Source organism: Mustela nigripes, chromosome 1 (genome assembly GCF_022355385.1).
Source record: "Mustela nigripes isolate SB6536 chromosome 1, MUSNIG.SB6536, whole genome shotgun sequence".
In the NCBI taxonomy this organism is placed as follows: domain Eukaryota; kingdom Metazoa; phylum Chordata; class Mammalia; order Carnivora; family Mustelidae; genus Mustela; species Mustela nigripes.
Window position 1 is genome coordinate 80,408,865 of NC_081557.1, and position 12,874 is coordinate 80,421,738.

General features: G+C 42.4%; 1 protein-coding gene across 5 annotated transcripts in view; it reads right to left on the bottom strand.

The window, feature by feature from the left end:
• APLP2 (amyloid beta precursor like protein 2) overlaps positions 1-12,874 on the bottom strand; it is an 84,549-nt gene that overhangs the window by 29,082 nt on the left and 42,593 nt on the right. For all 5 annotated transcript variants that reach the window (XM_059413814.1, XM_059413804.1, XM_059413795.1 and 2 more), the window contains exons 2-3: positions 9,885-10,058; positions 8,914-9,037 (exon numbers count right to left, since the gene is read on the bottom strand). In XM_059413814.1, coding sequence (XP_059269797.1) covers positions 8,914-9,037; positions 9,885-10,058 — 298 coding nt within the window. The remainder of the gene's footprint in view (positions 1-8,913; positions 9,038-9,884; positions 10,059-12,874) is intronic.

Consider the following 12,874-nt stretch of genomic DNA (forward strand, 5'->3'; position numbering starts at 1 on the left):
GATTGAGTCCCGCATCGGGCTCTCTGCTCAGCAGGGAGCCTGCTTCTCTCTCTCTCTCTCTCTCTCTCTCTCTTTGCCTGCCTCTCTGCCTACTTGTGATCTCTCTCTGTCAAATAAATAAATAAAATCTTAAAAAAAAAAATCAGACTCTTTGATCTCGGCTCAGGTTTCTATCTCAGGGTAGTGAGTTCAAGCCCTATGTTGGGCTCCACACTGGGCATGGAACCTACTTAAAAAGAAAAAAATAAATAAAAATAAAAATCATTAAACAAATAAAGCAGGAAACAAACCCCATATCTCTACCATTCTTCCTTCAGCCTGGTTAATTCCTTAAGGTCAAATTTGTCTTTTATTCAAAGATATATAACTCCCCAAGAGTAGTACATAATAGATGTTCAAATGTCAACCTTAAAAAGAAGCAATAACAAAAAAGCACATGAAGTATGACCCCATTTAAGGGAAAAAAATGCATTTAAAAGCACACATATTTCCATGTGTGTCCAAAAAGAAAAAAATCTTTAAAAGAAAAAAAGACTTATTTATTTAATTGACAGAAAGAGAAAGAGATCACAAGTAGGCAGCAGGCTCCCCGCTGAGCAGAGATTCCTGATGTGGGGCTCCCTCCCAGGACCCTGAGATCAGGAACTGAGCAAAGGCAGAGGCCTAACCCACTGAGCCACCCAGGAGCCCCAAGAAAAGTCTTATATACACACCAAACTATTAATCATGGTGCAAAAAATGGAAATTAGTATTTTTTTTTAAGATTTTATTTATTCATTTGACAGAGATTAAAAGTAGGCAGAGAGTCAGGCAGAGAGAGAGAGAGAGGGAAGCAGGCTCCCTGCCGAGCAGAGAGCCCGATGTGGGACTCCATCCCAGGACCCTGAGATCATGACCTGAGCCGAAGGCAGCGGCTTAACCCATTGAGCCACCCAGGTGCCCAGAAATTAGTATTTTTGCTTCCTCTACCTTCTTCTATTGAAAATAAGCTTTTGGGGGCTGGGTCGGTGGCTCAGTCAGTTAAGCATCTGCTTTCGGCTCAAGTCACGATCCTGGTGGGCCAGGACTGAGTCCGCATCAGGCTCACTGCTCAGCAGCGAGTCTGCTTCTCCCCCTGCCCTTCCCCTCCAATTATGTTCTCTCTCACTCTCTCTCAAATAAATAAATAAAATCTTAAAAAAAAAATGAATGAATGAAAATAAGCTTTTTATCTTTTTTTAATTTTTTTAAAAAAGATTTTATTTATTTATTTGACAGAGAGAAACCACAAGCAGGCAGAGAGGCAGGCAGAGAGAGGAGGAAGCAGGCTCCCTGCAGAGCAGAGAGCCTGATGCGGGGCTCGATCCCAGGACCCTGAGATCATGACCTGAGCTGAAGGCAGAGGCTTTAACCCACTGAGCCACCCAGGTGCCCAGAAAATAAGCTTTTTAAACAAGAAAACTAAAGACGAACCCATTTCAACCCCAACATCAGTTCTGTCACTTCCCTGGTACTTTTTGGCATTTGCTACATTCATCAGAAGCGTCTAAGAAAAAACAAAAAACGAAAACAAAAACAAAACCAGACTTGAGCAGATCGGATTACTCTGTTTTATAGAAGAACACTGAAAATGGTTTGGACTCAGTTTAGAATTTTACCGTTTAAAACAATCCTCAATTTAATCAGACAGGCTATTATAAACAATGGCCACAATTTCCCAAATCACTGGACACAGAAGGTTGTATTGTTTTCACTATTTAAGAAGCTGATCAATGAAAATGGCAATTTAACAAAACCTAATGAACTTAAGATTTTCTTTAAGCTGCACTCATGATCCAGCTCCAACCTCCACCCACGCCTTATGATCCTGTGATTCTGTCTCTCTCTCAGAACGTCTCCCCCATAAGCAGGGCCATGACAGCCATCAGGTTTTAGAGCTTTTCCAGAGTTGCTTAAATTCCTTTTAAAAAGAGCAAAGGTCATGTACCCACTTGGGAAAGCCCTCAACACCAACACTCACATTTTTTTTTTAAAAACCTACTGCAAAAGTACTCTCCAGCTGCAGGTAGGAAGACCCATGTCTGTTATGCGGCCCGGGAAGCTCGAAACAGGCGGTGGGGGACACCCTCTGTCATGAGATGGAGCCAAGAGAAATGACCTGACCATCGAATGCAAATTTCTGTGAGGTCCAGTGGCCACCTAGACTAGCAGATGTCTCAGAAGTAAACAGGGCTCTGAGGTTAAAGACCCAGGATAAGAGATGCCTGCGTGGCTCAGCTGTTAAGCATCTGCCTTCTGCTCAGGTCATGATCCCAGGGTCCTGGGATCAAGCCCCGCATCGTGCTCCCTGCTCAGCGGGAAGCCTGTGTCTCCTTCTCCTACCTCCCCTGCTTGTGTTCCCTCTCTCGCTGTCTCTCTCTCTGTCGAATAAATAAAAGCTTTTAAAAGAGAGAGAGACAGACAGACCCAGGATAATTCTCATGAGCAGAAACACTCCAGCGCCCACAGTGGGGACGGGGTGAACTGTGGATGGGCTGTCATGAATTCAAAGGTAGAAAACGAGCTGCTAACAGATGCCTGTGACGGACCGTAAGACCCCGAGGTACAGCTGCCAAAGGCAGCACCCCAAAGCCTCTGAGAATGAGAACTGGCTTTGGCAGTCATCACAGTCACACTTTCTGTCCAGATCTCAATCCATAAATAACCCAAAACAAAAACAGTCACGGGCTCACAAAGCTCTCTTCTTTTGGTACAGGAGCCAGCCTACATAGAAATGTCAGGGATGACTAACTCCTTCCCCCACAATACCAGCAGTTTGGCTTCTTCACACATCACAAACTCCGCTCTACTTGGATCATCTTATCTATCTACCTACCTATCTATCATTTATGTACATTTTTAGAGACGAACAGGAGTCAATGAGTAGTAGTAACCTAACAAGGTCATTTTGAGAAGCAAGAGACTGAACTGAAACAGGTCACACTGATGGGTCCTTAAGCATCAAAAGAGGGTAGAGCTGAGTTACATGAACACTTGAGGTCTGCCAGGCAGTAATTCTCTTTTTTACTGTTATCTTTTAAAGGAAGTTCTACACCTAACATGGGGATCAAACTCACAACCCCGACATCAAGAGCTGCATGCTCTAGTGACTGAGCCAGCCAGGTGCCCCATTAGCTAGTAATATCTTCAAGGGGGTCTCAGGGCCGAAGCTAACCATACTTCTACCATCACTTTGTTCCAACAAGTGGTATTCATCTTACTATGCACAGGAAGAATTACTGTGGTTCTTCTGGTGAATAAAATGTAAAGAACTCTTACTTTCTACTGGATCCATATTTAGTACAGCCCGTATGTTAAAAGAATTCTGTATGGTTGTGTAACTCCCTGAATATACTATAAATCATTAAACTATAGACTTTTAAATGGGTGAGTTATATAGAATGTGAATTACAGCTCAACAAACTTGGTCTTTTTTTAAAGCAGAGACTGACTGGGGAGCCTGGGTGGCTCAGCTTATTGAACGTCTAACTCCTGATTTCAGCTTAGGTCATGATCTCGGGGTCGTGAGAACGAGCCCCGCATCAAGCTCTGCACTGGGCATGGAGCCCGATCCCCAGGATTCTCTCTCCCTTTGCCTCTGCCTCTGCCTCCACCCCTCCCTGCCTTTCCTTCTCTTTCTATCAAAAAAAGCAAAGACTGATTATTTATAGGAGGTGCTGAGTACATATATATACTGAGGATAACGGAACTGGAGGCATCAATATGAGCTAATATTTCTAATATACGCATGTAGCTATAGAACTATGGATTTATGTGTACGTGTATATGTATATATACATGTATTTCTTAACTCTGTCTGCTGAGTGGGCCCAGAAGCAACAATATCCTAGTACTCATAATGCCCAGACCTGGTTTCTAAATACCATTCTCCACTGAAAGAAACCAGGGCATCCTGGAGAAAAGGCACACTCCAGGGGTAGAAGCAGGAAAGCATAGGATCAGCCTGGATCATCGTTTTGTCAAATCTGGACAATGAGTTCATAAGGAAATCGGTGAATGTAGACAACATCTGAACCAGGTGTTAAGTTATCAAGGACAACCTGTAACTCCTAGTATCATGCAGCACGAATGACGCATCTGGCGTAGTCTCCTCAAAAATACAGAAATCAAAAGAATTGTAAGAGGCGCCTGCCTGACTCAGTCAGTTAAGTGTCTGACTCTCGATCTCAGGGTCATGAGTTCAACCCGTGTTAGGCATGGAGCCTACTTTTTAAAAAAATAAATAAAAGAATCATAAGACAAACCCAAATTGCAAGGCATTTCCACAAACTAATTTAATTTGTACTCTTCAAAAATGTCAAGGTTATGAAAGACAAAGAGAGACTAAATGCAATGTGTGATCTTGAATTAGATCCTGACATTACTGGATAAAAGGTGAAACTTGAATAAGGTCTGTAGATTAGATTTAGATCAATGATAATTTCCTGATTTTGATGATATGGTTACATAGGAGAATGTCCTTGTTTCTAGAAAATCTACACTGAGGTACTAAGGAATAAAAAGACATCACTTAAATGACTCAAATGCAAAAACCCAGGAACAGAGGGCAAGGGTTGAGGGTGTTGGGGGAATAAATACAGTTAATTTTACCGTATCAGTCAAATGGTAATAGTTGGAAAATCTGAGGAAAGAGTATACAGAACTCTTTGTACAATTTTCTAAGCATTTCATAAACTTGAGATTATTTTTAAATTATTCTTTTTTATTTTTTAAGATTTTATTTATTTATTTGACAGAAAGAGATCACAAGCAGGCAGAGAGAGAGGAGGAAGCAGGCTCCCCGCTGAGCAGAGAGCCCAATGTGGGGCTCAATCCCTCGACCCTGGTTGGGATCATGACCTGAGCTGAAGGCAGAGGCTTTAACCCACTGAGCCAACCAGGCGACCTAAATTATTCTTAATTTTAAAGGCAAAAGCAATTCTAAAAGACTATCTCCGAAATGCTTTCTAAAAATATGGAAAAGAGGAAGTGGTGTTAATTATGAATCAAGCTCAGTTCTACTTGGGTGCTCTATGGGGAGATGGGGAGGGGACAGGAGAAAGACATTAAAATCTACTTCTTAAGGGGCACCTGGGTGGCTCAGTCCATTAAGCCACTGCCTTCGACTCGGGTCATGATTCCAGGGTCCTGGGATTCCTGCTCAGTGGAGAGTCTGCTTCTCCCCCCACCACTGCTCATGCTCTCTAATAAATAAATAAAATCTTAAAAAATAAATAAAGGAAATCTACTTCTTAAATGATGACAAAGAAGAATTGGCAGTATTTCTGTCCTGCTACCTCCCTTGAACTCCAGTCACCTGGTCCCTTACTAGCTTAGCCTCAGGCAACTGTATGTATTTAAGAAGGTGTCTAAATGGGTACAGGTATAAACACAAAGAATTGTCTGAATTAAACATCAAAGACCATACAATACAATACAATACTCAGTGTCCACATGCAAAGAAAGTATTGAATAGTTGATGGTCAAACTGTCCTTTATACATTTAAATTAACAACAATATCATTTCACTGTTTGATTCCCTTTTTTTCCTTTTTCTTTTTTTAAAGATGTATTTATTTATTTATTTATTGACAGAAAGAGATCACAAGCAGGCAGAGAGAGAGGAGGAAGCAGGCTCTCCCCTGGGCAGAGAGCCCAATGCGGGGCTTGATCCCAGGACCCTGGGACCACGACCCAAGCCGAAGGCAGAGGCTTTAACCCACTGAGCCACCCAGGTGCCCCTCACTGTTTGGTTCTTAACACTGAAAAATTCAAACTACATACAGCATATTGGAAAATAAAGTATTAAAATGTGATTTCTGTCGTGTACCAGCTATGGTAAGCAGTCTTGTCTTCTAATTATCATTAAAAAGTGTATCCTCTGTTCTAAACACGGTCACTGTACTAGAGGACAAAGAGGATGAAAGTAGGTCCCTAGTTTCACAGTGTTTACAGCAAAGTTGGAGAAAGATCCCGAAACAGATCATCACTGTACAGGGTGACAGATGCAATGGCAACAATGGGAGAATTTCAGAAATCTGTGTATCTGGACAGAAAATATAACCAGGATGAAAAGTTTTCTTTAAAGGAGGAAGCCCCTCACCTGGGCGGCTCAGTCAGCTGAGTGTCTGACTCTTGATTTCTGCTCGAGTCACGATCATGGCATCATGAGATCAAGCGTCAACCCCCAACCCCCAACGCCCCGTTGGGTTCTGTGCTCAGGGGAGTATCTGCTTAAGATTCTCCCTCTTCCTCTGTCCTCCCTCCACCCCTGTATTGGCTCATGTGTGTGCATGTGTGTCTCTCTGTCTCTCTCTCAAATAAATAAATATTTAAAAATAAAATAAATATGAGGGAGGCAGCCCCTTAAGTAATAAGCCTTGAAGGGAGAACTTCCCAAGCAAAGGAAGCAGAGGAAAGGCATTCCAGCAATGAAAGTTGGATGGTGCGTGAATGAGAATGCCACAGTGACGAGGAGCGGTATGCAGAGCAGGGGTGGCAGACAACCTAGAAGGCCTAAGCAAAGGCCATATCATGGAGTTTTTAACTAAGCTAGGAAGCTTAAACCAATCTATCTTATAGGGGAAGAAGAGCTACTAAAGGCTTTTAGGTACAAGAAAAACAACTCAATCTTCATTTGAGGTCAGAGGGCAACAGACGAAGCAACAGAACAGAGAAGCACCCAAGGAGGCCACTGTCACCATCCAGGCAAGAAAGGACGAACCGGCAGGAATCCGATGGGAGGAAAAGGATATAAGCCAGACATTCCCAACTTTCAAGTCACAGCACCCTGCGTGTCTCGGTAATGTTTTCATAGCACTTCCAGGCCAAAAGAACATCCAAAAACTAGCTAGTTAGGTCCAACTACTTAATAGTCCTCCTGTCCTTAGTGCTTGCTGGGCACCACAAAACTCCTTCAGCATTGCAACTGCCTGAATCCCAGCACGCTTCCTTCTCCTCCCACTCCAGTTACGTTAGTGTGAGCCTGGCTCTTCAACTCAGGAACCACTAAGATACCAGTCCAGAAAGACAGGAGGTCACTGAAGGAATGGAGCCATAGGATGCTGCAACTGTGAATACCTCCAGCTAGTAGTTCAACGTATGTCTGAGAGGTGCCTCCCTTGAAAATCAAAAATACCCCACAATGCCCACACCCTGAGTTTACACCAATGCCCTTGGTGCCTAAGTGTACAGTCTGGAAACCAGGCAGAGAAGCCGTATTGAAGAGGTACGAATCAGGCTTCAAAACTGACTGGATGTGGGGAGAGAGAGGTCTCCCAGATCTCCAGACCAAAGCTCTGAGTGAGGAGTGGAGCCACGACAAAAAGCATGCAGGAGGGGCAACCAGCTACCAAGTCCCGCTGGGGTGCGGTGGGGTAACAATGCAAAAGGAAGAAACGACTTCAAGTACTCTCTATCTCTTGTCTACAAATAACTCAAAAATACACTCCTGTTTCAATTAGTTCATGAATTTTATAGAGAATGAATGAAACCTCATTCCCGGAGAGTTCTGAGAGCCAAATGGAATGGGAGAACATCCTTAAAACCACACCACACAAAAGGTTTCTAGTTCTCACACTCCGGACTACATGATCTTCCATTTTATTTTATTTTTTTTTTTTAAAGATTTTATTTATTTGACAGACAGAGATCACAAGTAGGCAGAGAGGCAGGCAGAGAGAGAGTGAGAGAAGGAAGCAGGCTCCCTGATGAGCAGAGTGCCCGATGCGGGACTCGATCCCAGGACCCTGAGATCATGACCTGAACCAAAGGCAGCGGCTTAACCCACTGAGCCACCCAGGCGCCCCTTGATCCTCCATTTTAAAGTGAACAGTGGTAAGTAAGCGCCAGCACTGTCCCTCTTTCCCCCTCTACTGAATACTTTCAAACAGTAACTGCTACAAATTTTAAACACTGTTACTTAGGCGCGGACTCTTCCTGTTATTTTGATACATGTGAGAATGAGAAAAGCAACTTATTCCATTTTAGGAAAGGCTTTAATGAAGGGAAGAAGTAGAGCAAGTTAAATTAATGGCTAAAATTAAATACATCTACGAACTACCTAGAATGCCCGTTCATGCTGTATCTACATTAATCCTATCATGCATCATCAAAAATCAATTACTTTGACCTTTTAAGATTCTATGACCATATCTGCTCCTGAATCACCCAGATGACACACACATGTGAGTACGTATGGATGCCTCAGTGACGCATGGTTAGGACTAGGCAGGCAGTAACTAGGCAAGCGTGGGAAACTACTGTTTCTGGGGAATAAAAATTTCTTGCTCAGTTTTAGTCAAGTTAGCTCTATTAACACCAACCACAGGGTCAGACAACCCCACAGCGGTCATGGGCCCTTCAGAACAGCAGGCAGCACAGGGCAGAGCCCAGGCCTCCCTAATCGTGTGCACGGGGAGCTGAGTCACTTCTCCTGAAAACTCCCACAAGTCTGGCCTCGCCAGCAATACAGGCTCTCAGTACCTTGCCAAATGTGTGTAGGACAAAGTAAGAGGAAGAGAAGCCTCCATTCCTTGGGCTACTCAGTACATCTCACTACTACGACTGGAACACAGGAATTTCAAACATCAGTGTGAGGCAAAAGCTGGGCTGCTCCCAGGACAACACCCTGACTCACATCGTGCAAAAAGCCCAGCATTAAAACACAGGATGCCCACCGATGGGAGAGGTCATGACCATCAAAGATAAATCAACCACCTACCCTAGAAAGCAGTAAATAATGAAAAAAGGAGGCCTACAATACACTCCTGCAGCCCTTGGCTTCTTAACTAATGTAGAAATTTCACTGTGAGGCCAGAGAACATTAAATGTAAAAATGAGCAACGTCCCCGTCCTGGAGGTTCCTGTAACCAAGAGCATCTAAGCGACACTCACCAAGACACTTGAAAGGGATCACGATGTGCGTCTTGCACTGTTTTTTGTCCCTCCGGCACCAATTGTCAACACTGACAGGCTCATTTGCTTCCATCACGTTTGTGATCTGTAGCTCTGGATACATCTGCAAAGAAAAGAAAACACACGCAAAATAAATGTACTTGATCCATAATAAATGGACATTCGTTTGCAAGTAAGGATGCCCGGTGTCATGTCATCATTAAGCTCTATAAATCTCAACTTCCACTCTCCTACTCCTGGTTCTAACTGAACTCATCCAATAAAAGAATACTGTAAGTATTAGTTTCCTTTTGACAGGTTGATTTTTGACCACTTCTAATGTGTTCTCTAAAAAAAATAAAAAGGAATCTTTATTTAAGGTTTAAATAAGGATTTAATCTTTTATTTATTTTTGTAAAAGCAGTAAGCTCTAGACCCAAAATAAATCTATTAGGTATCAAGTCCACTTGTAGGATGCACATAAATAGCGGAGAAGAAAAACCTATTAAAAGGCAAGTCCATGGAAATGTCTGCTGATGAAATTAGAGAATAATACTTTAACTCAGGCCCTTCATGCTAATCTTGGTAAGAATCTAAAACATCCCACATCCCTTCCGAGGTCAAGGTTTGACCCAAAAGGTAAGTTGAGTCGGATCTGAGATTATCATTTCCAATACTGTGACTTTCTATCAGGAAGTAGAAAACCATGTTTACTAGCATAAACATGACATGCTGACATGTCTGGCCTCACAGTGGGAAGCAGAGAGAACCAGGCTTTACTTGTATGAGTCCCGCCCAGTCTCTGTACTATTTTCCCTCCCAAAAGAACCAAGAGCTCGCAGCGCACATGAGACAAGTCTGTCCCATCATATATATTTAGAAATAAAAGGCCTGGGCTCTGTCATCAGCAAGTTGGTCTTCTAAGGTAAAGAAGAAAAAAGCCATTTTCCCATTCTAGAAAACACTCTTACCTCCTGACAGTACTGAAGAACTTCTTCTTTTGTTCCAAAGCAGCTCTTAGTGCCTGTTGGGTCCGGTTCCCATTTTCCAGTCTGAATATTCACATGCATATTTAACTTCCCACAAAACATTGCAATTTGAGGCTCCGCGACAGCAAATCCTGTTCCGGCATTGGCTGCAAGAGCCTAGCGAAGGGGGGAAAAATATCCATGTTTACTCCAAAAAAGCTGGCACGAAGGCACAGTCATCCAATGGCTTGTGTGACAAGAACTGATCTTTTAAAATTTCATTATTTATTATTTTTATCTTCATAAACAAATAATTTTCCTAGGAGTTAGGCCAGAAAAAACAACTGTTGGACTTAAACGATCAAAGCAAAAGGTCAATGGAAAATCTAACCCCCACTCCCCACCTGGATACTTCTAACTTGGGAGCCTATAACCCAACCGTGATTAGGAAGCCACAAAAGTACAGAATGGCTAAAGTTCCAGTAATTCACTCACTCAAAATTTTGTTAAACAGCTGCCAACAATTTGCAAAGCAACATGCTAAATGCCTAGGTCACAAGAGTGAGCAAAAAGTTGTTGTCTCTGCTCACATGGGGCTTACAGTCTAGCCCAAGAGTCCATACTCACACATAAGAAAAGTGTGATCACATTCCTAGATGTCCTACAAAGGAAAAGAACCCAATGCTGAAGCCGCAGACTGGAAGGCAACTGAACTTAGGGTGGGGTACAGAGGTGGTCAGGGAAGCCTCCTGAAGAGCAGTGCTTGTGAGGGTCCCATGTGGAGAGAAAGCAGAGGCAGACAGCAAGTAGAAGGACGGAGAGGCACGCAGGGACAAGCCTACACAGTGTGTGGACCACAAAAGGAACAGTGTATCACTGTATCACTGAGGTGCTGGGAGGTTTTAAGCACAAAATTAGTATTTTCAAAATGCAGCTGCGATACTTTTTCCTGGTTGCAGGATGGCAAAGAGATTGAAGGGGAACAAGCATATGCAGGGGATGGCTCAGGAAGCTGGAGTTGCGGACTCAGGAGAGCAGGGGGAGAGGGAAGATGGTACCTTGGACTGAAGGCAGTACAGCAGAGAAACAGATATGAGAGGAGAGACAACACAAGGGGCAAGACTTGGCAACAGATTCATTGGGCGGGGGGGGAGATGTCAGGCATGGCTTGCATCCCTCAGTGACGGACGGTATCATTCGTGGAAGCAGGACACTAAAAGGGATTTCATGAACAATTTTATCTTATATTAGATAAAAATAATCAATGATTCCATTATGTTTCTTTGGTTAGTGTCCTCTTCTTTGTGAAAAAATCATAGCCACTAACAGATCACAAATTACAGGTGAGAAATAACATTCAGGCATTATAACAGGTAAGGGTCCTAACAAAGTCTCCTGTTCTAGAGAAAACAGGCATCCCAGCACCTAGAATTATGTCAATAATGATGGCTACATCCACAATGGAGTTTTGCAGTCTCCCCTAATGTAAATGTTCTTTCAAAATAAAAATTAAAGAGTTTTTTAAAATGTTAAAAACTGGGCACCTGGGAGGCTCAGTCGTTAGGCAGCTGCCTTCTGCTCAGGTCATGATCCCAGAGTTCTGGGATCCAGGCCCACACTGGGCTCCCTGCTCCCCCTGCTTGTGTTCCCTCTCTCTCTGGTGTCTCTGTCAAATTAATAAATGAAATCTTTAAAACATAAGAAAATAAAATGTTAAAAACTTGGTGTATAGGGTTAAAGACTGTATGGTCTACTGTGTTGCTCTTTTTAAAATGAGCAATTAACATAAAATGGTTTTTCAATTAACAGAAAGGGTAGCTTTGACTTTTTAATATATGGAAAATATGCGCTTTCTAAGCAACTCTCATTTATTTGTGCTGATGGATGATATGGACATTAATGGTCCTTCCAATCAGGAAACTGATTCTGAAACACATTATGATCTTTCCTCCAGGAAAAATTCGCCAGCCTCCACACATTTAGCGTAGGAGCTTATTAAAATAAGCCAACTTTCGACCAGGACAAGAGAAGAAAGCACAGACACTTGTTGGGTAACTGGGAGAAAGCTAATTTGGGTTGAAAATATTGCCAAGATCAATCAGGGTTGAAAAAAATACCTCAATTAAATCCAAAGAAGAGAACAATTAGCAACTTTATCAACTGGAATTGACTGTAGTCCTACTGTGATGATTAATCATTTATTAAAAGAGAAGGCAGATCTAAGGATTCCAGATAACTGCATATAAAGCTATAGGCTGATAAGAAAAAGAGAAGAGGGGCGCCTGGCTGACACAGCCAGCAGAGTCAAGCAACTCCTGATCTCAGGGCTGTGAGTTCAGACCCCATGCTGGGTGTAGAGATTACTTAAAATCTTTAGAAAAAAGAAAAAGAACATTCAAGGATACCTGTGGAAAGGAACACACATTTATTTACAGGCAATACTCTAATGGTGTATTAATTCAAACCAATCATTAAGAGGGGTAAAGACACACAAGACAGGTATGTTTAATTCTCACCCTGAGTTCAAAACATGTATCAAAATGCCTCTTCTATTGGCCGTTCTGCTTTTGAGAGCCATATCGAAGGATTATGGCTAGAATGCTAGATTACAATATGGAGGAAAATGGATATACATAAATGTGTTAATACCGAGAAAAAGGCAAGGAAACCCCAAGGAACACTTTTATCAACCGAAACCAGTGTTTCCCTAAGTTCTTTCCTTCCTACTTCAAAAGCCCAGACAGAAATAAAGAAAACTGAGAGATGATAAAATAAAAGCAAAAAAGCCAAAGCATAGGCCAAAAGGAAAGTGTTTCCTAAATCTGCTATAATTAATCCATCACAGTTAAATCTAAAAGATGTGGAACAAGAATTCCTAAAGGCTCTCTATGGCTTTGTATATTTTACTTATTTTTAAAAAGACTTTTTTAAAGGGGCAGAGGGACAGAGTCTTAAGCAGGTTCCATACTCGGAGCAGAGGCTAACACAGGGCT